General features: G+C 45.6%; 3 protein-coding genes across 20 annotated transcripts in view; all 3 read left to right on the top strand.

Annotated features, from left to right (window-relative positions):
* The window catches only part of MEGF11 (multiple EGF like domains 11), a 382,331-nt gene that overhangs the window by 250,995 nt on the left and 107,183 nt on the right, over nt 1-24,153 (top strand). The window lies entirely within an intron of this gene.
* Nucleotides 11,592-13,402, top strand: LOC122443056 (protein SET-like). The gene has a single exon (XM_043470859.1). It carries the CDS (start codon nt 11,653-11,655, stop codon nt 12,529-12,531), a length of 879 nt encoding a protein of 292 aa, XP_043326794.1. The 5' UTR covers nt 11,592-11,652; the 3' UTR covers nt 12,532-13,402.
* LOC122443058 (GTP-binding nuclear protein Ran-like) lies at nt 19,974-21,029 on the top strand. Its single transcript, XM_043470861.1, has one exon. It carries the CDS (start codon nt 20,018-20,020, stop codon nt 20,666-20,668), a length of 651 nt encoding a protein of 216 aa, XP_043326796.1. The 5' UTR covers nt 19,974-20,017; the 3' UTR covers nt 20,669-21,029.

Genomic DNA, 24,153 nt, shown 5'->3' with positions numbered 1-24,153 from the left:
AGCAGGCTAGAAAGGGGTGGGGTAACCCCAAGTCATCCCTGCAGGGCCCTACACCAGTTTCCTGACGAATGGTGGGAATGTCTCAGAGGAGCCAGTACCACTGCCTCTGATTGTACCTGAATTCTTAAAGATATCTCCAGGGGTAAGGGGACTAGGGCCAGCCAGCCTGAAGCACCACCATTTCTTCTGATCTGATGTCCCACTTTCTGCAAACATTTTCCTGGGGATGTAGAAGGCTTTAATTAATGAAATGAAAAGACACGCTTCAGATCCCAGGCATCAATCAATACTTTTTCATTGTAAGTGACAGAAACCCAGCCTAAGATGGCTAGGCAGAAAAGAGGATTTATCACCTCTTGGAACTGGAAAGAGCAGGGGTAGCTGTTGCTCTAGGCACAACTGCATCATGATAGCCATAATCTGTCTCCACTGTGGCTCTGTTTTCCTTTGTGTTGGCTTCATTCTCAAGTGTTCCCTTCCCAAAGGCATGACAGAGATGGCGCCCAACACTTCCAGGTCTGCAGTCTCCCAGCATAACATCTCCAATGGAGAGAAAGCATCCTTTTACTCAGTCATTCCAGCAAAAGTCCCAGGATGGAGTTGCATTGGCCTGATAGGGTCACATGCCTATCCCAGAAAGAGTCACTGTGACCAGAGAATGGGGCATTCTGATTGGCCAGGCTTGGGTCATGTGCCCTCCCGCCGGGACCAGGGTGGTATCAGCCCCACTCATTTCATGTTTCCTGAGCCTGGGGAGGAAGTTACCTTGGTACTGTGAAAACAGTTGCCCACTATCCTTTTTCCAGTTTCACTCCTCCCAACCCCACTGGATTTGCTTAGTGGAAGTGTCCTGGCCTAGTATAGGATGGGTGGATAAGGGTTTAGAGGAGAGGGACAACGGTGGAAGTGGCTTAAAAGCATGAATCCAGAAGGGAGTAAGTTGTTGGGGAGATAAAAACTTCTGGATAACTCATCTCTTGGCCCTCAATCCCCAGAAAGGATAATAACTGATTAATATAAACTTATTCATTTATTCCATTATATGTTTATTGATCCTCATAAAAATTTTATAAGATAGGGAGAAGAAACTGAGGCTCACAGAATGAAGTAACTTGACCAAGGTCACCACCCAGCAATTCAGTGTTAATGCGAGTGTTTGAACCCGACTCTCCATCTCAAGGGCTTCCCTGGTGCCTCAGATGGTAAAGAATCTACCTGCAATGCCGGAGACCTGGGTTTGATCCCTGGGTGAGGAAGATCCCCTGGAGGAGGGCATGGTAACCCACTCCAGTATTCTTGCCTGGAGAATCCCACGGGCAGAGGAGCCTGCCGGGTTACAGTCCATGGGGTCACAAAGAATCGGATGCAACTGGGCAACTAACTAAGCACTCCATCTCAGTCTCTAGGATTGCCCTGTTCTTAGTACCAGGCCGGGTCCCCTGAGGAGCGGCTCTGGTGACGGCTGACAGGCAGAGGTGGACAGCTTTTTCAGCTGCTCCGAGAGCTGCCAGGGTGCTGGAGCAGGGGTGTGTGCTGCCCCAGGGGCAGGAAGGGCAAACTTGGCCAGAGACCAGTGCAGGCTGCAGGAGGGGGACAGCCTCTTGCAAATGAAATATTCATGGTGGTTATTAAATCAAGTTTTATTGGAATAAAAATACACTTGCTGAATACATTTATTTCCCCTGGTTCCTTTCAACCCCCTCCTTTCCCTGAGTGATTTGATTTGGGGGCCAGGAAAGAGTTTTTTTCCTTAAGTAAATTAGACTTAGGTCAGCAGAATAAGATGCCACGTCAGGATTGGCGCTTGGCAAGAGAGGAACCTGCTGGGGGGCCTCCTGGATGACTGAAAGGTGGGGGGTGCAGGTAGAGAGGAAGGGGGGAGGGGATGCTCCTGGTTCACATGCAAAACCCTCCACACACGCACAAACATAGGGGCATCCCCTTTCTCCCTGTGCTCTTCCCCAGCTAATGATGAGTGGCTGAGGCCAGCATTTGGAACCAGAGAGAGCTCCAGGGGCTGTGGCAATGGTCTCTTTGTCAGGCTGACCCTCCAATTTTTCTTTGTTTGTTGTTTTTAGTTGCAAAGTTGAGTCCGACTCTTTTTCCTCCCCATGGACTCTAGCCCACCAGGCTCCTCTCCATGGGATTTTCCAGGCAAGGATACTGAAGTGGGTTGCCATTTCCTTCTCCAGGGGATCTTCCCAATCCAGAGGTTGAACCCAAGTCTCCTGCACTGGCAGGCAGATTCTTTAGCACTGAGCCACCAGGGAAACCTCCAATTCTTCTTAGGGGGACCCCAGTCTAGGGGTACATGCAGGAGTCACTGACCCGGTCCTCTCTGCTGATTATCCTTTCAACGCTTCTCTTCTTCACCTTAACTCTCCTGTGTCTCTTCTTCCATCTCCACTGATCTCCATTCCTCTTTATTGGAGGTCTCAGCCCCGCTCCAGAGACTGTCTCTGCAAATCCTTCTCTTGATGTCAGTGTACTTTGGGCTCCGTGAGTCTGCCAAGGTGACTGTCTGTTTGCCTTTCCATCACCTCATATTTAGAACTGTTCCACGGTCACACACACATAGAGTCTCACACACACCTTAACACACTGTCTCACCCTCTGACACAGTCACACCCTCAGTTTCACAAACACACATGCACACGCAGAGGCACTGATTCTCTCGTGCCTTATCACCCACACCATGTCACTGACGCACACATGTTCGGGCTGCTGGCTGACTCAGCAGACAGAGGCAGGGTCCTCTGTCTCCACCCCATGACCTGGGGCAGGCATCAGGGCATTCTCTGCTCCTCTGCACCCACTCCACCACAGGGTGGCTCTGGGGCGGGCCCAGCCACCCGAAGCCACCCTGTCAGTCCACAGGGAGGGGTCAGAGGTGAGAGTCAAGAGAATGGAGCTCAGACGGGAATCACCTGTCCTACAGGGACACCATCGGATGAAGTGGAAGGCCCCTCCCGACGGGGCCCTGCCACCTGCGTGGTCAACACCCTGCTCAGCCTCTGGGATGAGATGGGGCTCCATGTGACCCTAAGACTAGACTGTGGAGCACTCAGGGGAGACAGCTGTTCCTGAGAGCAGGGCCTGGCTTCTCTCACTGTCCGTCCCTGACCATTGCCCGTGACCCCCCCAGACTTGTCCCGCAGGTGCCCCTGCTCCTGACGCCTGGGGGACCTACTCGGGTCTGAAAGGCCCTGCCGGGTGCACCCTGTGTGTGGGTCTGGCCCCTTGGGATGCCTTTTTCTTATCCCTGGTCTCATCCAGGCCACATATATCCTGGCGCAGCTGGTGCCCTTCCCCTCACCTTCCAGCCTCAACTGTTTCTTATTTAATCCCTCTCCTGAGACATTTGAAAGCCAGGATCTTTTCTTTTTTCTTCTTCTTCTTTTTTCAAAATATTTATTTATTTATTTGGCTGCAGTGGGTTGCAGCACATGGGATCTTTCATTGCGGTGCGTTCTCTGTTTGCAGCTCTCAGGCTTAGTTACCCTGTGGCATGTAGGACCCTCATCCCCGTGCCTTGGAAGGCAGATTCTTAACCACTGGACCACCAAGGAAGCCCCCAGGCTCTTTTCCTGCCTGGAACCCCCCTCGGATCTTATCTCTGAGGGCCTGTCTCACCTCTCTTTCTCCTGGGCTTTAAGTCTGATCACACCCTGCCTCAGGCTCTGTCTTAAACTGTGCTCTGTAGACTGGCCAACAAGTTAGCTTCTTGATGCCCTCCCCCTTTCTAAGCACATTCGCCCAACACTCTCTTTGGGGCACCTTTCTCCACCAACCTGACCAGTGGGCCTTGGAGGGTAGAGAATCCAGCCCTGAGTCATTTCTGTGCCTGGGCCAGAGACTGTAACAAAAATGCCCTCTGGGCTGCAGCTCCCTGACCCCTCCAGCAGGTGGAGCTGGTGGGCACCCAGGAGAAGGGTGTGATCCTCAGGCACCAAGGAGCAGGTCCCGGGGGTGGGAGTGTGGGGGCAGGAGAGGCCCCCTGGGAAGAAAAGATGGGTCCACCCAGCAGAGAAGCATGTTCTAGGAATCGTTAACTTACTGACTCCCTGGGCAAGATGCAGGTCTCAGTCCACCTTTGTTTTATTGTTCGGGGACATGACTCACGTTTCTGTTGCATGGTTTTGTTGCTGAGCAAGCTTTCTTGGTTTTGTGATTAAGCTAACCTGCTTTCTTGGGTGGTAATTAACTTACAGGATCTCCCATACTTTTTTCTTTACTTACAGTCCCCTACAGGATTAACTATTTAATCGCCTACATTGTCCCTTTACTCTGTTCCTATCAAGTGGTGAGATAAGAAGAACCAGCTTTATCTGAGAGGGAAACTGGTGTCTAGACCTGGCCCTATTCCAGCTTCTTCGCTCTACTAGCTGTGTGGCCTTGAGGAAGTCACCTAGCGTTTCTGAGTGTCAGTTTCCCCTTCCGGAAAATGGACACAGTAATACCCATTTAGGGGTTAAATGTGTTTGGCCCAGAGGAGCTCAGCTCACGGCAGGTGCCGCTGCAGCCATCGAGAGCAGCAGCATCCTGAGGACCTGTGAGCACCAACAATTCCCTGAGGTGGCGCCGAGGCCTCCTGCCAACCTGACCATCTCTGCCAGGCCCCACATGCAGCTGTCTGCTGGCAGATGACGGCTCCATTGCGGTAGCAATGGGCCTGGCTTGTGAGTCCTCCCCTCCTCATGCCCCTGCTGCTTATGATAATTTAATTGATCAAGCTCCACCGGCTGTGCCTCTCCAGAAGCTCTTCTTGGCTTAACTCTGAAAAGATTAAAAAAAAAAAAAAATCAACCCTGCCCAACATCTCTGGAGTCTGGACTCAGGGCTGAGTCCGGTGACTGGGAGTGAACCAGAGGGAGATGAAGAGCTTCCCCTATTGGAAGGTGTCAGAGGAGGAAAGAAACCAGCTCCGGCCCCAGCCAGGCCCCCTTTGGGACAGCTTCCTGTCTCCGTAGGCATCCCTTTCCCCATTCACAGGAAGCGGATAATTAAACCAGAGTAATGAAGACTCATTCATTGCTAATTCCTGCAGTGATGAAATGAATTCACTTTCCTATGCAAAGGGAAAAAAAATTTTTAAATGTGAAAATAAATAAAACCTCAAATAGTTGTATAGCGCTTACTATGTGCCAGACAGTCTTTTAGGCCTTTTACAAATAATAACTCATTTAAACTTGTCGTTTTGAAGGTGATATTCGGCTGTCAGCTTGGATTTGTAGCTGGAAGCTTTGTAAAAGAAGGCAGTTTGAATCAGAGACAGTTTGTCAATGTTGCAGGCTGTCAAGGGCGTTGCTAAGAGGACGCACTGTGTTTAAATTTTGTTTAACTCCTTGCTTCCAGAAAAAAAGTTGGATGTGGGAAAGGAGATTTTTTTTTATTATTATTAAAGAATAGAGTGACAAATTTTTCATTTTTATTAGAAAAGCCAGGGTTGTGACTATGATTTCAGATAAAATTCCTTTAACCATTTAAGTAAGACACCCTGCTACTCTCTGGTGGCAGCGTGTAAGTATTGCAGGGAAAGTGCTCAAGAGGAAGCTATTGTGCAAACCTGAGTGACGGGAGGTAGAGGGTGGGGGCAGCAGCGAAAACTCAACTGACCTTAATTGATCACTGATATAAAAAGCATGGGGGGTGAGGGTGGAGAGCTGATAAGAAAAACAAGACTGGCCATATTCTAATGATTACTGAAACTAAGAAAAAGGTGTGTTTTTTCAAGTAGTTAAATAGAAGGAAAATATTTTATAAGTACTAAATTCTTTACCCTATCCCATTCTATAATGAGGCCCAGAAATGTTGAAGGGTCTGTCTCCTATTCTCAAGACAGTGGTCTGCCCAGTCATCCCAAGTGGGTGGGCTCTGATGAATCTGCCAGTGACTTTGCCTTCATCCCCACCTACCTCCCACAGCAGCACAGGGAAGAAGATGACCCTTGGATGAGCGGAGACTCGGGGCCAGGGGAGAGGTGTGGCCTTCCCATCACCCTCCTAGGCTGTAGCCCCCATGGCCACCCTGTGGTCCCCAGGGCTTCTAGCCCAGTGCTTCATTAGGGTAGGCAGGTGCCTCCTCTTTGATGATTTCTTGCCTCATGTTTGCTTTCCTGAGTTTAATAAACATTTGCTAAGCCCCTACTCGGTTCCAAGTACTGTGTTGGGAACTTTATAAATGTGTGTTCTCTTTCCCTTTTCTGGAGTAATCCTCTTACCCCTATAGATGAGGAAACTGATACCTACCCCAAATTATTGTCATTTTTATGACTCTCTTCTCCTCCAGCTTGTGAGTTTCTTGACCCAGGGGCTGTGCTGTTTTTCATCTTTATTTCCCCATCTTGTAACAATAAAGAGTCAATAATTATTGAATGAATGGCTAATTATTCAAAGAAGATTATATGATTTACCCAGGTTATCATACAGTGATAGAATCTGGGTTCAGATCTAGCCCAGAGCACCTTTTGCAGCACCACAGCTTCTCAAATGACACTCAAATGCCTCAATTAATAAGACATTTGTAACGTCTAAACTTGTATCACATGACCACTGCAAGGTGACTAATCCAAAAGGCTGTCGGCTGGTGGGAGAGGGGACGTGTGTAGACCCCTCCCCTTGGTTTCCTGGTCCACAGATAACTGTGTGTAGTGGTGTTCCGGAGTTGGCTCATGAGAGCTGATTGTGCTGATCTTTTCCCAACTCTATGTTCTCTTACTTCATGTAGGCAGCTTGAAGTCAGCCGTGGTGGGCATACTTACTCCATGGTAATTGGCAAATACTGCATATCAAGGTTTTGGTGGTTTTTTTTTTTTTTCCTCTGCAGACCTGGTTGTTGAACCTTTACAAGTCCCCCACTGACTAGGTTATAGCCGATAACAGGAGCTCTGGAGTGAAATGTGACCGGAAGGTGTGCATCTCCATGTGCTCATTTTCTGTGGTTCGGAGGCAAGGGGCTAGTACACCTCATAGTTCACAGCTGCACATGTACAGATTGCTACACATCTGTGATGCTGTCAGGAAATCCATGAAGTTGAAAGAAGAGAACTCTCATCTGCTTTAATTCACTGGTCTCTCACAGAATTGAGTAACACCATGATGAGGAATTGCAGGGCTGGGCAGGGAGGTGGCTCCCCAGAGCACTTGATGAGTGACAGACAGTGCCAATTCTTGTTCTTGAAGTGCTCAGGGAATCTCAAGACAGTTTTTGGTGACTATCACTCTCCTTCCTGGATTTGTCCTTCTAGAGTCTTTTTTAAAGCTATTTATTTATGTATTTATTTCTTTATTTGGCTGCTCCAGGTTTTAGCTGCGGCACACAGGATCTTTGATCTTTGTTAAGCATGTGAGGTCTTTAGTTGCAGCCTGAGAACACTTAGTTGCAGCCTGTGTGATCTAGTTCCCTGACCAGGGATTGAACCCAGGCACCCTGCGTTGGTAGTGTAGAGTCTTAGCCATTGGACCACAAGGGGAGTCCCCTCAAAGTCTTTCTAAGACTTCCTGGCTGGGGATTCTATGCCTGAAAGAAGAATAATGAAAATCAGGTAGTTATATCACATAATTGTATCTCATTTACCTCTAGAAAAGAGCCACCCTATGAGAGGGATATTATTCCCCCATGTACTGAATTGAATCGTTTCTCCCAACAGCCATGTTCACTTGGAGCCAATGAATGTCACCTTATTTGGAAATAAGGTCTTTACAAATATCATCAAGTTAGGATGAGCTCATACTGACATACAGTCCCCCAAACACAGAGTCTAGGAGTCCCACATTCAATCAGTTGCAGTTGCCATCAACCCTACTCATCTTCACGCCTTCCCCATCCCCACCACCACTGCCTTAATTCCAGTTCTCCTAAGGTTGTGTTTGGACCACTGTGGTAACTTTCTAATGGTCTCTGCTTCATCTGGTCTCTTCTCACTCAGATCCATCCTAATCAGATCAGGGTCCCTGGACCACAATCCTGACCATGGCCCTCCTCTGTTTGAAGTCTGCAGTCATTTTCACTAGTCCCAAGGAAGTCTAGATTCTCCTTCTGGAACCTATAAGTCCTCCATGATCTGGCCCCAACCTATTCCTCCAGCTGTGACCCTTCTTTGGCCCTTCATTCTCCCTTTGAATATCCAAATATCCAAACTGAACTGTTCTTGTTTGTTCACCATACTTTCCTGTCTTTGCAGGGTTCAACATGTCACTCTTCTATTTATTTTTTTTATTTTTTCTTCTATTTATTGACTGGGTTTCTCTCTGGACCCTTTCACAGCATCATTATGAGGACCACGTATATCCTACACAATGTTCATTACTTTCGCCCACCCTCTGATTTCTTTCCTTTCTCTCTCCTGCAAAGGCGTCCTGGTGAAGCAATGAAGTCCCACGTTCAATTCCTTGCCCCCTATTCACTGTGGGAATGTGGCAAGTTATGTGATCTCTCTGAGTGCTGGTTCTTCATACATCTGTTCTTCAGTGAGTTGTGGAGATTAAATTAGATTGTGTGTGTAAGGTTCTCAGCACAGAGAAGACTCTTAGGAAATGAGGGCTCATCTGGATCCCCTAGGACTCAGGATTACTGGGACATGACAAGTCAAGGGTAGGGGCTCTGGGTGCAGCAGACCTGGGTATGGCATAAGCCCTCTTGGAGGTTGCCATTTACCCCACCACAGAGCTGCCAGAACTTACACAGGACTAGGGGAACAGACTCTTGGAGGGCACAAACAAAACCTTGTGTGCACCAGGACCCAGGAGAAAGGAGCAGTGACCCCACAAGAGACTGACCCAGACTTGCCCGTGAGTGTCCAGGAGTCTCTGGCAGAAGCGTGGGTCGGCAGTGGCCTGCTGCAGGGTCAGGGGCACTGAGTGTGGCAGTGTGTGCACAAGGACCTTTTGAAGGAGGTCACCACTATCTTCTTTACCTCCACCATAGTGTGGCCCACCAACAGGGAGGGAACACAGCCCCGCCCACCAACAGAAAATTGGATTAAAGATTTACTGAGCATGGCCCTCCCATCAGAACAAGACCCAGTTTCCCCCTCAGTCAGTCCCTCCCATCAGGAAGCTTCCATAAGCCTCTTATCCTTATCCATCAGAGGGCAGACAGAATGAAAACCACAATCACAGAAAACTAATCAAATTGATCATATGGACCACAGCCTTGTCTAACTCAAAGAAACTATGAGCCATGCTGTGTAGGACCACCCAAGATAGATGGGTCATGGTGGAGAGTTCTGACAAAACGTGGTCCACTGGAGAAGGAGATGGATAACCACTTCAGTATTCTTGCCTTGAGAACCCCATGAACAGTATGAAAAGGCAAAAAGATAGTACATTGAACAAAGAAATCCCCAGGTGGGTAGGTGCCCAATTGCTACCAGAGAACAGTGGAGAAATAACTCCAGAAAGAATGAAGAGGCAGAGCCAAAGCAAAAACAACACCTAGTTGTGGATGTGACTGGTGATGGATGTAAAGTCTGATGCTGTAAAGAACAATATTGTATAGGAACCTGGAATGTTAGGTCCATGAATCAAGATAAATTGGAAGTGGTCAAACAGGAGATGGCAAGAGTGAACATTGACATTTTAGGAATCAGTGAACTAAAATGGACTGGAATGGGTGAATTTAACTCAGATGACTATTATATCTATTACTGTGGGCAAGAATCCCTTAGAAGAAATGGAGTAGCACTCATAGTCAACAAGAGAGTCCAAAATGCAATACTTGGATACAATCTCAAAAACAACAGAATGATCTCTGTTCATTTCCAAGTAATCCAAGTCTATGTCCCAACCAGTAATATTGAAGAAGCTGAAGTTGAATGGTTCTATGAAGACCTACAAGACCTTCTAGAACTAACACCCAAAAAAGATGTCCTTTTCATTATAGGGGACTGGAATGCAAAAGTAGGAAGTCAAGAGATACCTGGAGTAACAGGCAAATTTGGCCTTGGAGTACAGAATGAAGAGGGCAAAGGCTAGTAGAGTTTTGCAAGAGAAACGCACTGGTCATAGCAACACCCTCTTCCAACAACACAAGAGAAGACTCCACACAGTGGACATCACCAGATGGTCACACTGATCAGATTGATTATACTTCTTTTCAGTCCAAGAGAAATGGAGAAGCTGTATACAGTCAGCAAAAACAAGACTGGGAGTGACTGTGGGGGCTCAGATCATAACTCCTATTACCAAATTCCAGACTTAATTCTTAAGAAAGTAGGGAAAACCATAGACCCATTCAGGTATGACTAAATCAAATCCCTTACAATTAGACAGTGGAAAGTGAGAATAGATTCAGGGATTAGAATCTGATAGAGGTGCCTGATGAACTATGGACAGAGGTTCGTGACATTGCGGCCAGAGCAAGTATGATCAAGACGCATCCCCAAGAAAAAGAAATGTAAAAGCTGCAAATGGTTGTCTGAGGAGGCCTTACAAATAGCTGAGAAAAGAAGAGAAGCGAAAGGCAAAGGAGAAAAGGAAAGATACATGCATTTAAATGCAGAGTTCCATAGAAAAGCAAGCAGAGATAAGAAAGCCTTCCTCAGTGGTCAATGCAAAGAAATAGAGGAAAATAATTGAATGGGAAAGACTAGTGATTTCTTCAAGAAAATTAGAGATGCCAAGGGGACATTTCATGCAAAGATGGGCACAATAAAGGACAGAAATGGTATGGACCTAACAGAACCAGAAGATATTAAGAAGGGGTGGCAAGAATACACAGAAGAACTGTACAAAAAAGATCTTCACGACCCAGATAATCAAAATGGTGTGATCACTCACCTAGAGCCAGGCATCCTGGAATGCAAAGTCAGTGGGCCTTAGGCAGCATCACTACAAACAAAGTAGTGGAAGTAATGCGAATTCCAGCTGAGCTTTTCAGATCCTGAAAGATGAATCTTGTGAAAGTGTTGCACTCAATATGTCAGCAGATTTTGGAAAACTCAGCAGTAAGCCACAGGAACTGAAAAGGTCAGTTTTCATTCAATCCCAAAGAAAGGCCATAACAAAGTATGTTCAAACAACTGTACAAATTGCACTCATCTCACACGCTAGCAAAATAAGTGCTCAAAATTCTCACCAAAGGCTTCAAAAGTACAGTGAACAATGAACTTCCAGATGTTAAGCTGAATTTAGAAAAGGCAGAGGAAACAAGATACAAATTGCCAACATCCCTGGATCATTGAAGAACAGAACAGTTCCAGAAAGACCTTTCTACTCTGCTTTATTGACTACGCAAAGCCTTTGACTGTGTTGGAATCACAATAACTGTTGGAAAAATTCTCCAGAGATGGGAATAACCAGACACTTACCTGCCTCCTGAGAAATCCTGTATGCGCTTACAAAAGACAACAATTAGAACAGGACATGGAACAACAGTCTGGTTCCAAATTGGGAAAGGAGTATCAGCTATGTATCGTCACCCTGCTTATTTAACTTATATGCAGAGTACATCATGTGAAATGCCAGGGCTAGATGAAAGCACAAGCTGGAATCAAGATTGCTGGGGAAATATCAATAACCTCAGATATGCAGATGACACCACCCTTATGGCAGAAAGTGAAGAGGAACTAAAAAGCCTCTTGAGAGTTCAGTTCTCTGAGCTCGCAGTTCCTCTTTCTTCTCCTGGGAGGGTTCTTGGCTTTTTTTCCCCAGCATGGCCCCCAAACACCAGTCTTCTCTTCCACCCCAAGCAAAGAAACTGAAGAAAGCCAGACCGACTCCTGCCTCCAGGCCAGATGAGGCATCTGCTTCTTCAAATTTGCCGAAGGAAGAAAAAGAACAGCAAGAAGCAATTGAACATATTGATGAAGTACAAAATGAAATAGACAGACTTAATGAACAAGCCAGTGAGGAGATTTTGAAAGTAGAACAGAAATATAACAAACTCCGCCAACCATTTTTTCAGAAGAGGTCAGAATTGATCGCCAAAATCCCCAATTTTTGGGTAACAACATTTGTTAACCATCCACAAGTGTCTGCACTGCTTGGGGAGGAGGATGAAGAGGCGCTGCATTATTTGACAAGAGTTGAAGTGACAGAATTTGAAGACATTAAATCAGGTTACAGAATAGATTTTTATTTTGATGAAAACCCTTACTTCGAAAATAAAATTCTCTCCAAAGAATTTCATCTGAATGAGAGTGGTGACCCATCTTCAAAGTCCACTGAAATCAAATGGAAATCTGGAAAGGATTTGACGAAACGATCAAGTCAAACACAGAATAAAGCCAGCAGGAAGAGACAGCATGAGGAACCAGAAAGCTTCTTCACCTGGTTTACTGATCATTCTGATGCAGGTGCAGATGAATTAGGAGAGGTCATCAAAGATGATATTTGGCCAAATCCGTTACAGTACTACTTGGTTCCTGACATGGATGATGAGGAAGGGGAAGGAGAAGAGGATGACGACGATGATGAAGAGGAGGAAGGATTGGAAGATATTGATGAAGAAGGGGATGAGGATGAAGGTGAAGAAGATGAAGATGATGATGAGGGGGAGGAAGGAGAGGAAGATGAAGGAGAAGATGACTAATGGAACACTGATGGATTCCAACCTTTTTTAATTTTCTCCAGTTCCTGGGAGCAAGTTGCAGTCTTTTTTTTTTTCCTCCTCTTGTGCTCAGTCGCCCTGTTTTTGAGGTCTCTTTTCTCCTTTATACCATGGTTCACAACTTATTTGGGGAGGGGGGAAATATCTTGAGCAGAATTCAGTGGGAAAAGAATCTCTACCCCTTTCTGTTTCAAATTCATTTTTATCCCTTCCTGTCTCAACAAAAACTATGGAATCAACACCACCATGCTCTGTGGGAAAAAAAGAAAAACCTTCTGCTCCCTTAGCTCTGCTGGAAGCTGGAGGGTGCTAGGCCCCTGTGTAGTAGTGCATAGAATTCTAGCTTTTTTCCTCCTTTCTCTGTATATTGGGCTCAGAGATTACACTGTGTCTCTATGTGAATATGGACAGTTAGCATTTACCAACATGTATCTGTCTACTTTCTCTTGTTTAAAAAAAGAAAAAAAAACTTAAAAAAATGGGGTTATAGAAGGTCAGCAAAGGGTGGGTTTGAGATGTTGGGTGGGTTAAGTGGGCATTTTGACAACATGGCTTCTCCTTTGGCATGTTTAATTGTGATGTTTAATGGACATCCTTGCAGTTTAAGATGACACTTTTAAAATAAAATTCTCTCCTAATGATGACTTGAGCCCTGCCACTCGATGGGAGAATCAGCAGAACCTGTAGGATCTTATTTGCAATTGACATTCTCTATTGTAATTTTGTTCCTGTTTATTTTTAAATTTTTCTTTTTGTTTCACTGGAAAGGAAAGATGATGCTCAGTTTTAAACGTTAAAAGTGTACAAGTTGCTTTGTTACAATAAAACTAAATGTGTACACAAAAAAAAAAAATAAAATAAAAAGCCTCTTGATGAAAGTGAAAGAGGAGAGTGAAAAAGTTGGCTTAAAACTCAACATTCAGAAAACTAAGATCATGGCATCTGGTCCCATCACTTTATGACAAATAGATGTGGAAACAATGGAAACAGAGACTTTATTTTTTTGGACTCCAAAATCACTGCAGATGGTGACTGTAGCCATGAAATTAAAAGATGCTAGCTCCTTCGAAGAAAAGCCATGACCAACCTAGACAGCATACTAAAAAGCAGAGACATTACTTTGCCAACAAAGATCCGTCTAGTCAAAGCTATGGTTTTTCCAGTAGTCACGTATGGATGTGAATCCAACACTCATGTTGGACTACAAAGAAAGCAGAGCACAGAAAAATCGATGCTTTTGAACTGTGGTGTTGGAGAAGACTCTTGAGAGTCCCTTGGACTTCAACGAGATCCAACCAGTCCATCCTAGAGGAAATCAGTCCAGAATATTCATTGGAAGGACTGATGCTAAAGCTGAAACTCCAATACTTTGGCCACCTGATGCGAAGAACTGACTTATTTGAAAAGACCCTGATGCTGGGAAAGATTGAAGGTGGAAGGAGAAGGGGATGACAGAGGATGAGATGGTTGGATAATATCACCAACTCAGTGGACATGAGTTTGAGCAAGCTCTGGGAGTTGGTGATGGACAGGGAAGCCTGGTGTGCTGCAGTCCGTGGGGTCGAAAAGAGTCAGACACGACTGAGCGACTGAACTGAACAAGTCACCATGTTGATATCAACAGCAAGTGTGTGGTCCTGGGGTAGGCGTGGGAGGCCTGATTTCTTAAGGCCCAGGAAGATAACAAGAGCTAAGACAGAACCAAGATGAAAGGGTGAGATCAAGAGCAGACAGGGCTGGTTCCTCAGGGCTACACCTGGTATCAGATGTAGATCAGATCAGACTTCCCTGCCTGATCAGATGTAGATCAGATCAGACTTCCCTGCCTGAAGATATGGGCCCCGTGATAGAGGACAGATACATGAGACAAAAGCTGTCCCTGCCCTCCAGTCTCAGTGGAGCACACTTTCCACTCCACGTGAGTGGGAATGGACATGAAGACAAAGGACTTGATTTCCAGCCCCAGCTGTACCGTGACTCAGTGGGCCATCTTAGGCAAGACCCTGCCCCTCCATGGGGCTCGGTTTCTTCATTTACAAATTGACAGGGCAGGAGAGGAGGATTTCCAAGGTTCTTTCTCCAAGAGGGACAGTGAGATGGACATTAATATCTACCTACTGATACAGCAGCAGAAGTCTACATGGATTCTAAAGAAAGCCCAGACCTGCTGGCTGGCAGATGCCACACTGACCCTTTCTTACAGAGCCCTCTGTGCCAGGGCAGCCCATTGTCAATCACCTTCCTTAAGGAAGCTAACAATGGCTAGGATGCCCCACGCCCCAGCCCAGAGCTTCTCAGGGGCAAGAGCTAGCATGCCACCCTGCCCAGAACTCCTCAGGGAAGCTCTGTTGCCTGGTGGCCGTGGCAGCTGAGCCTTGTAGAGGGGAGGAAAGATAAGGGAGCAGCAGGTGCTTCTGGGCCTAGTTTAGGGCACAACAGAGATGACAGCACATCTGCCCTACGTGTGTTTTCTTATTTGTTCCCAACAGGAAATCAATGATGTCAGAAACCGAGGGATGACTCTGCAGCCCCAATCAATAGACCCTGATTAATTCAGTCATGGCTGTTGGGTAAATTTGCTGCATCATAATTAGAATTATTAATTAAAAATAGGAAATCAATTGACACAAATTAAGCAAAGTGGGAATCAGCTGGGCTTCTTTGACATTGTTTGGGCAGGAGTTGAGGACATTGCATGCTCAGCTCTAATTTGGGGGGCCCACATCCTGTGTGACCCCACAGACAAGTCCAGCCTCCAGGCCCCACAGCTAACAGGGAGCAGAGTGAGCCCCTGGGCCTCCAAACTCCAGAGCTGGAGGCACCCCAGAAGCATCTTATTCAATAATCTTACTATTAACATTGAAAAAAAAGAATTTGGGGAGAAAAAAGTGTTTCTGCTTATTACTTTGCTTTCTCCATTCACATGCATACATCATTTTGTCATCAAAATGTATTCATATGGTATGTGGTCACGTGCTCTTTTTCCTCTCAACAGCATGGCATAATCACCTATTCATTTCCCACACAATTATCATTTGAATAGCTGCATAATATTCCATAGGTGTACCATAATTTACCTAACCAGTTCTCTATTGTTGGCCTTTGAGTTGTTTAATATTAATAGCAGCTACATTCATGCGGTTCGGGGGGGCGGGGTGTGTCCTTCCTTATAACTTGTACTGCGGGGCTTCTAGGTGGCGCTAATGGTAAAGAGTTCGCTTGCCAATGCAGGAGACGTAAGAGACACAGGTTCAATCCCTGGGTCGGGAAGACACCCTGGAGGCGAGCATGGTACCCACTCCAATATTCTTGCCTGGAGAATCCCATAGATGGAGGAGCCTGGAGGGCTACAGTCCATGGGGTTGCACAGAGTCAGACATGACTGAAGTGACTTAACAGGCAAGCATGGGCTTTACAGACAGTGTTTTGTCTAATCCTCACAACAGTCCTGTGAAGCAGGTACTATTTTTACTCCCATCTTTTAAGCGGGGAAGCCAAGACTCAGAAGAACGAATCTGATCCAAGTCCTGCAGCTGGGCAATGGCATACCCAGGAAGGCAGCCAGGCCTCCTGCTCCTTCGTCAGGACTCCAGCTGCCCTCTCCTGGGCCCCCTTCCCCCTCTGTCCCCTCCCTCTTCATTGCTCCCTCGTGATCCTCTGAAATCTCAAGGTGGCCACATCTGTTCAGAGCAGTTCCTAGGATTGTCTGTCCTCAGCTGACTACAGAGGCTGGAGTTGCTGGTGGGATGGACAGGGCAGGTCTGGCTGTACCTGGCACAGTTTCCATACCAGCTATGAGAGAGCCAGCGCCTGTGACGGCTCCTGCCAGCCCTGTGAAGCACAGGCCCATCTGCATCATGCCACATCACAAGCTGCTAGGACCCCAGAGCTTTAGCTGAGGCATTCCCTCCCTCTACCTTCTGCCCACCCCCGTAGCCACACCTAAGGCTCCCCACCCATCAGGAGCAAACCATCTGACCACATCCACGGGAGCAGTTTTCTAATCTTTATTCCACTGAGACACAGTGCCATATACTGCTCATGTGGGCTGGGTCCAAGAGAAGTTGCCCGTGGGTTACAGGCTATTTCAGCGGCTCCTGGTGACAGCGCATTCCCACATTCCCCCGCCTCCCCTCCCGCCCCCTGCACCATCATTTAAGAAAACATCTAGGAATGCAAGTCACACAGATGGGAGTTATCAGGCACTTACAATCTTGACACACTGTTATTTAGTATGAAAAATAAATTATTCACCAGCTTTGTACTACATTAGTAGCAAATCACTGTGACAAACCTCATGGTCTATGGTGTTACGTTGGTTTGTCATGCATGATACAATAGTAAGTGTACCTAGCCTAAAATACACAGATTGTTCAGCGCTGAACAAAAATTACTTTCTCAAATGTGCCACTTTGTGCAAAGTCTTTCAAGCCTCCTTTTTTTTTTCCTCTCCCCTTGTTTATAAGGCCAAATATGACTCAGAATTTTCACTCACTAGATTCTTCTCAGTGGCTCGGGCCTCTGCTTTTGAAATGCCTGCACTCTGCCACTTCCTTCCACTCTGACACCCCTCCTCTCAGGCCAGAGTCCCTTGGTCTTGGGGAAAATAGTCTTGAGTTACAGATAAGAATCTGCCTGACAGCCTCCCAGTCCAGCACACATCTACACTCCCTTCTCTGCCCCACAATCTGCAGTCCCCCAGCCCCTTGGAAGGGGCCCCCAAGGACACCCCCTCCTCTCTGAGCGAGGTGCAGGATCCCTTGTGACTCCCAAGAAACACCGTTAAGGGATCAGTCTTCCCTGTCCTGATAATTTACAGTACTTGCGTGCCATAAAAAGTTAGTTTGAAGTGTTCTCTACCCAACTTAATTACCACGAGCCTCCTTCTGAAGATCGTTCCAGCTAGTTGAATATTAATCTGCAATCCAAAGAGTCCCCAGGCACAGACTGCAAGATCTTGTACACACAAGTAATTAAGACCGCTAGTAGACAGACTCCAAAAAACCAGGAATTTTCTCCAAGAACGCGAGTGAAAAGCGAACTTCTGCCCTTCTCACCAGTGCCCCCAGCTCACCTGGCAGGCCAGGCTGGGACAGGAACTCAGTTTTGCTATTTCATAGGTTTTAGAACACGAAATTTTGCTACATAGTGGCAGGATGATGTAGTAAAAAGAGCATGGGACTGGGAGTCCACGGACCCAGCTTATAGGTCCTCAGACTCATTTATCCTGGGCAGGTCACCGTCCCTCCCAGAGTAACAGCATCCTCACCTATGAGAGAATGGAGTTAGACCAGTGTGTGTGTGTGTGTATGCGCGCGCGCATGTGCCTTTATTTTCCTAAGGTTGCCCCAAGTATGGCCTTGGCTATTGAGGCTAAACATTGCATAAGCCTCATGCTGATAATGACTAACTCTGCGATCAGCAGGAGAATGTAGTCAGAGCTGGCAGGAGTACCTGGTGACACCTGTGCTGACTCAAGAGCCTTTCTGAAGTTGGCTCATTCGGTGCTGGAACCATGGACTCCTCAGCCCCAGGCAGGTCAGCGGTATATAAGCACTGAGTCAGAACCTGAGTTAGCCTTACTGATAGCCACTGAATCAAGAGAGAAAGAATTCAAACCAGGATAGAAGAAAGCATGTGGTGAGGTGCAATCCCTGGGAAGGGTGTTTGCTTGCAAGGCTGGATCACCAGGCTCAACTTCCTCCACTTCCCAGGGAAGCATGAAGGTCCCTGTCCCATTGTATGTCCATCTGGGCAGGATCCCTTTGCGTGGAGACCAGATGGGTACCCGCGAGAGCTGTTCTTGGCTCACTCTCTTCCCTGGAGCCCATCTCTCTGTGCTTACTACTCTGGCTCTTAGAAAGGGCTTCTACATACAGGTTATTTAATGTCATTCAGATATCTTATTCCTGGTATATAGACTGGAACAAAAAGCAGAATGACAACAGCAATTAATTTTCCTGTAGAGGATGCCAGCAGCTTGAAGAGAGCCAGAATGGAGCCAGGGAGCTCAGCAGAATACTGAGATTTTGAATTCACAGCTCAGAGTCTCTGGGACCCACCCTGTATAAATCACATCCACTTTGGGGCTCAGCCACACATGAAGGAGAGAGTCAAAGGGAGGTCTGTTTACTCTCTGGACCTTGATGCTTGGTCTTTCCAATCAGAGATGAAATGGAAATGAGAGTTGTTGACTTGGCCCCTTCTCACCTCCCTCAGAGAGCTCTAGCCAGCAATTCTTTAGCCCTGTGTGCTCAGAGAACTCAGTAAGGGAGAGACCCAGGGCTTAGGTAAGTAGGACATTTTAGCTGGCAGGAACCAAGTCCCATCCATCATTTTAAAGATGTAGAAGTTGAGGTCTAGTTACATGAGGTTAAGAAGAGGTGGTAAGAATACACAGAAGAACTATACAAAAAAGATATTAATGACCCAGAAAACCACAATCACTCATTTAGATCACTCATCTAGAGCCAGACATCCTGGAATGCGAAGTTAAGTGGGCCTTAGGAAGCATCACTACAAACAAAGGTAGCAGAGGTGATGGAATTCCAGCTGAGCTATTTCAGATCCTAAAAGACAATGCTGTTAAAGTGCTGCACTCAATACACCAGCAAATTTGGAGAACTCAGCAGTGGCCACAGGACTGGAAAAGATCAATTTTCATTGCAATCCCAAAGTAAGGCAATGCTAAAGAATGTTCAAACTACCCCCACAATTGCATTCATCTCACACACTAGCAGGAAAAGGAAATGGCAACCCACTCCAGTATTCTTGCCTGGAAAACCCCATGGAGAGAAAAGCCTGGCAGGCTATAGCCCATAAGGTTGCAAAGAGTCAGACATGACTGAAGTGACTTAGCACTGCACACACTAGCAAAGTAATGCTCAAAATTCTCCAAGCCAGGCTTCAAAAGTATGTGAACCATGAACTTCCAGATGTTCAAGCTGAATTTAGAAAAGGCAGAGGAACCAGAGATCAAATTGCCAACATGCGTTGGATCATCGAAAAGTAAGAGATTTCCAGAAAAAAACCCTACTTCTGCTTTATTGACATGCCAAAGCCTTTGACTGTGTGGATCACAAGAAACTGGAAAATTCTTCAAGAGATGGGAATACCAGACCACCTTAACTGCCTCCTGAGAAATCTGTATGCAGATCAAGAAGCAGCAGTTAGAACCGGACATGGAACAACGGACTGGTTCCAAATCAGGAAAGGAGTACATCAAGGCTGTAAATTGTCACCCTGCTTATTTAACTTACATGCAAAGTACATCATGTGGAATGCCAGGCTAGATGAAGCACAAGCTGGAATCAAGATTGCTGGGAGAAATATCAATAATATCAGATATGCAGATGACACCACCCTTATGACAGAAAGTGAAGAGGAACTGAAGAGGCTCTTGGCAAAAGTGAGAGAGGAGAGCCCTCAGTCAGACGGGCGCGGAGACGCTTCTGGAAGTAACATCGCGATGGCTGCCCAAGGAGAACCCCAAGTTCAGGTCAAACTTGTTTTGGTTGGTGATGGTGGTACTGGAAAAACTACATTCGTGAAGCGTCATCTGACTGGTGAATTTGAGAAGAAGTATGTAGCTACCTTGGGTGTTGAGGTCCATCCTCTTGTGTTCCATACCAACAGAGGACCTATTAAGTTCAATGTATGGGATACAGCTGGTCAGGAGAAATTTGGTGGACTGAGAGATGGCTATTATATACAAGCTCAGTGTGCCATTATAATGTTTGACGTAACATCAAGAGTTACTTACAAGAATGTGCCTAACTGGCATAGAGATCTGGTACGAGTGTGTGAGAACATCCCAATTGTGTTGTGTGGCAACAAAGTGGATATTAAGGACAGAAAGGTTAAGGCAAAGTCAATTGTCTTCCACCGAAAGAAGAATCTTCAGTACTATGACATTTCTGCCAAAAGTAACTACAACTTTGAAAAGCCCTTCCTCTGGCTTGCTAGAAAATTGATTGGAGACCCTAACTTGGAGTTTGTCGCCATGCCTGCTCTTGCCCCGCCAGAGGTGGTCATGGACCCAGCCTTGGCAGCACAGTACGAGCACGATTTAGAGGTTGCTCAGACAACTGCTCTCCTGGATGAAGATGATGACCTGTGAGAAAGTGAAGCTGGGGCCCAGCGTCAGAAGTCTAGTTTTATAGGCAACTGTCCTGTGATGTCAGTGGTGCAGCGTGTTTGCCACTTTATTATATAGCTAAGCAGAACATGTGCTTAATCTTTGGATGCTGAAGGAGATGGATGGGCTTTGGAGTGAATGTGGCAGTTTAAAAAAAAAAATACCTTCATTTTTTGGACCTGCATATTTAGGTGTTTTGGAACACAGTTGTTTCCTCCTTGAGTTTCAAATATAAGACTGCTATAGTCACATGACAATATTGAGAGGTGGAATCTTGTTTGTTACTGTCATTCCCATTCCTTTTCGTTTAGAATCAGAATAAAGTTGTATTTCAAATATCTAAGCAAGTGAACTCATCCCTTGTTTAAATGAGCATTTTAAAACCGCTAACAGGGAAAGTTGTGCCATGTTACTATTTGAATTGCCTTTGCTATTACCACTTAACTTGATGTCATTGGGTTAAATGCTCCTAATTTTTTGTATACTTGAATCATTTCACATAACGTAATGACAAGTCAACAGTATTGTATTTGATAAGAAGTGTAAGTACTATCAATAGTTAGGCTAAAATAACACCAACCCCACCTGCCTTTGGGCTTAGGTAGTGTCACCTAGGGATGAGATTTATGTGACCTGTCAAAGGTGGTACCTGTTTCAGATGTTTCAAACAGATATCTTAATTATATTTGCATCTTATGGCAGAAGTAACCATTTTCTAATGTAGAGCTTGTCAAAGTCCAATGAAATCATACAAATGGTTGCAGGAACTTGAGGGACATCTCGTCTGTTAAATATGAATATAATTGTGCATTTACTTTTGTTTTTTGATGTTACATGTTTAATGTAAAGTTGGCATTCTAGGAAGATGTTCCATGTTTACCTGCTGTTAAGTACTCCCCAGCTTTAAAGGTTATCAAAGATTAAGGATTTCAATGGATATATCACAGCTTTGGTGATTTTTCTCTCCCCAAAGAATTTTTCTGGGTGGTGCAAGAACACCACAGGATGCTGCAGCATAAAAGTAGGTCTTAGGTAAGCCTCTTAGTGATGTGAACAGACTGCCAAACTTTCCGTAGATTAACCACTTAACGTTGTATGGTTTCCACATGTAAACATGAATTGGGTCTGTCTTGCCTGAGTTTGATCTCACTGACACCATACTGTAGCAATTAGAAATCAAGACGAGCTATTTTCCTCTTGTAAGTACTACTGTACTATAGTTCAGTTTACCAAAGTTCTTTAGATGTCCAATTATCCTTAAATGATTACTTTCCTACCTAGAAGTAGGGAAGGATCCCTTTTAAGTATATGGAAAAATAGACTGTAAAGGGTAAAATTGGATACATTTTAATTTGTTAAAATATTGAATAAATATTAATAGATTAAAAAAAAAAAGTGAGAGAGGAGAGTGGAAAAGTTGGCTTAAAGCTCAACATTCAGAAAACTAAGATCATGGCATCCAGTCCCATCACTTCATGGCAAATATATGGGGAAACAATGAATACAGTGAAAGACTTTATTTTGGGGGCTCCAGAATCACTGCAGATGGTAACTGCAGCCATGAAATTAACAGATGCTTGGTCCTTGGAAGAAAAGCTATGACAAACCTAGACAGCATATTAAAAAGCAGAGACATTACTTTGCTAACAAAGGTCCATCTAGACAAAGTTATGGTTTTTCCAGTAGTCACATATAGATGTGAGAGTCAGACTACAAAGAAAGCTGAGTACTGATGAATTGATACTTTTGAACTGTGGTGTTGGAGAAGACTCTTGAGAGTCCCTTGGACTGCAAGGAGATCCAACCAGTCAATCCTAAAGGAAGTCAGTCCTGAATATTCGTTTGAAGGACTGATGCTGAAGCTCCAATACTTTGGCCACCTGATACAAAGAACTGATTCATTGGAAAAGACCCTGATGCTAGGAAAGATTGAAGGTGGGAGGAGAAGGGGACAACAGAGGATGAGGTGGTTGGATGGCATCACCGACTCGATGGACATAAGTTTGAGCAAGCTCTGGGAGTTGGTGATGGACAAGGAAGCCTGGTGTGGTTCAGTCTAGGGGGTCGCAAAGAGTCGGACAAGACTGAGTGGCTGAACTGAACTGAACTACCTGAGATCATGCAGTTGAACATAACAGAGACTGAAACCCCAGTCTCTTGACTTCCAGCTCAGCATCTCTCCTGTGCCCCATCCCGCCTCCCTCATGATGATAACAAAATGTGTGTGTGTGTGTGTGTGATTCTCCTCCTCATTCTTATCCCATTTATACAGTCATGCCTTATTGCCCCCATTTTGCAGATGATGAATACAGTGCTCCAGCTTACCTAGCAAGCCCTTTGTCATCCAAGAATTCATTTTACTCTCATAACCGTCCTGCTGGATAGGTTTTAGTATACTCCTTTTCACCAGAGAAAACTGAGGGTTGGAAAAGTGAAGTGACTTTCCCAAGGTCACACAGCCAGTCGGTGGGTAAGCAGAACTTGAGCCCAGCCACTTTCCATTACGTGAGGAGGTTAGTGACAGAGCCAAGGCTAGAATGAGTGCCCTGACACTCAGCCCTCAAACCCTTTATAATGTCCCAGGAGAACCCATTTTCCCACCAGGTGAGACTGCCCCTCAGTTCAGTGAGTACCAAATGACACCACGCCATTTTTTCCACTTAGAGATGCTTCACTACTCACCTCCACACTCAAGTTCTGTGATGCTTGCAAATGCCACCAGGTGCCATCTGAAAAGGTTTTCATTTACCCACAGGGAAGCCAACTGGACACTTTTTGTCAAAACATTCTCAAGAGTTCTCTGAGCTTAACTCACTACTCTCAACCTGCTACCTGCCACACTCACTGCCTTCTTGGCTTCCTACCCTGAGAGAGAGTTCCACTTCACACATACTGGAGCGGGAATCACAATAGTATTGCCAGTTAATAATTATATTGCACTTAAGTGTTTTTGCAAGCATGTTTTCAAGCATTCTGTCACCTGATGCAATTATCTCCACTTGACAGATGAAGAATCAGAGGCTCACTGTAGGGAAGGAATTTGCAATGGGTCGCACAGTCTGTAGTGGCTGAGCTAGAACTTAATCCCAAGCTTTCTGGCTCCCAGTTCTATGCTTCCAGCATAAGGTTGGGAAAGAACAAACAAATACTACCAGAAGCTGGGGAGTGGGAGAGATTTTTCAGGAGAGCAAATGCCAGAAACCCCTCTAAGAAGGGCTTCTTCCTGTCATTTTGATCACCAAAATGTCCTGGAAATTGAAGCATTAATTTGTATCTTAGAGTGACAAGAATAGAACGAATTATTCTTTTTTCCATGCTATGTGTTCATAAGTTTCTTGGTGTGAAATTCAGTACCAAGGACAGCGCTTCTGGCCGCCCTGGCCCTGGCACTGTAAGACCTAAGAATTAGAAGAGTTCATCCAGCCTTCATCCTCTGTACAAATCATTTCCATAATACTTAGAGCCCA

Source organism: Cervus canadensis, chromosome 6, assembly GCF_019320065.1.
Source record: "Cervus canadensis isolate Bull #8, Minnesota chromosome 6, ASM1932006v1, whole genome shotgun sequence".
Taxonomy (NCBI): Eukaryota; Metazoa; Chordata; class Mammalia; order Artiodactyla; family Cervidae; genus Cervus; species Cervus canadensis.
The sequence above is the reverse complement of the archived record's forward strand: the minus strand, read 5'-3'. Positions and strand labels throughout refer to the sequence as shown.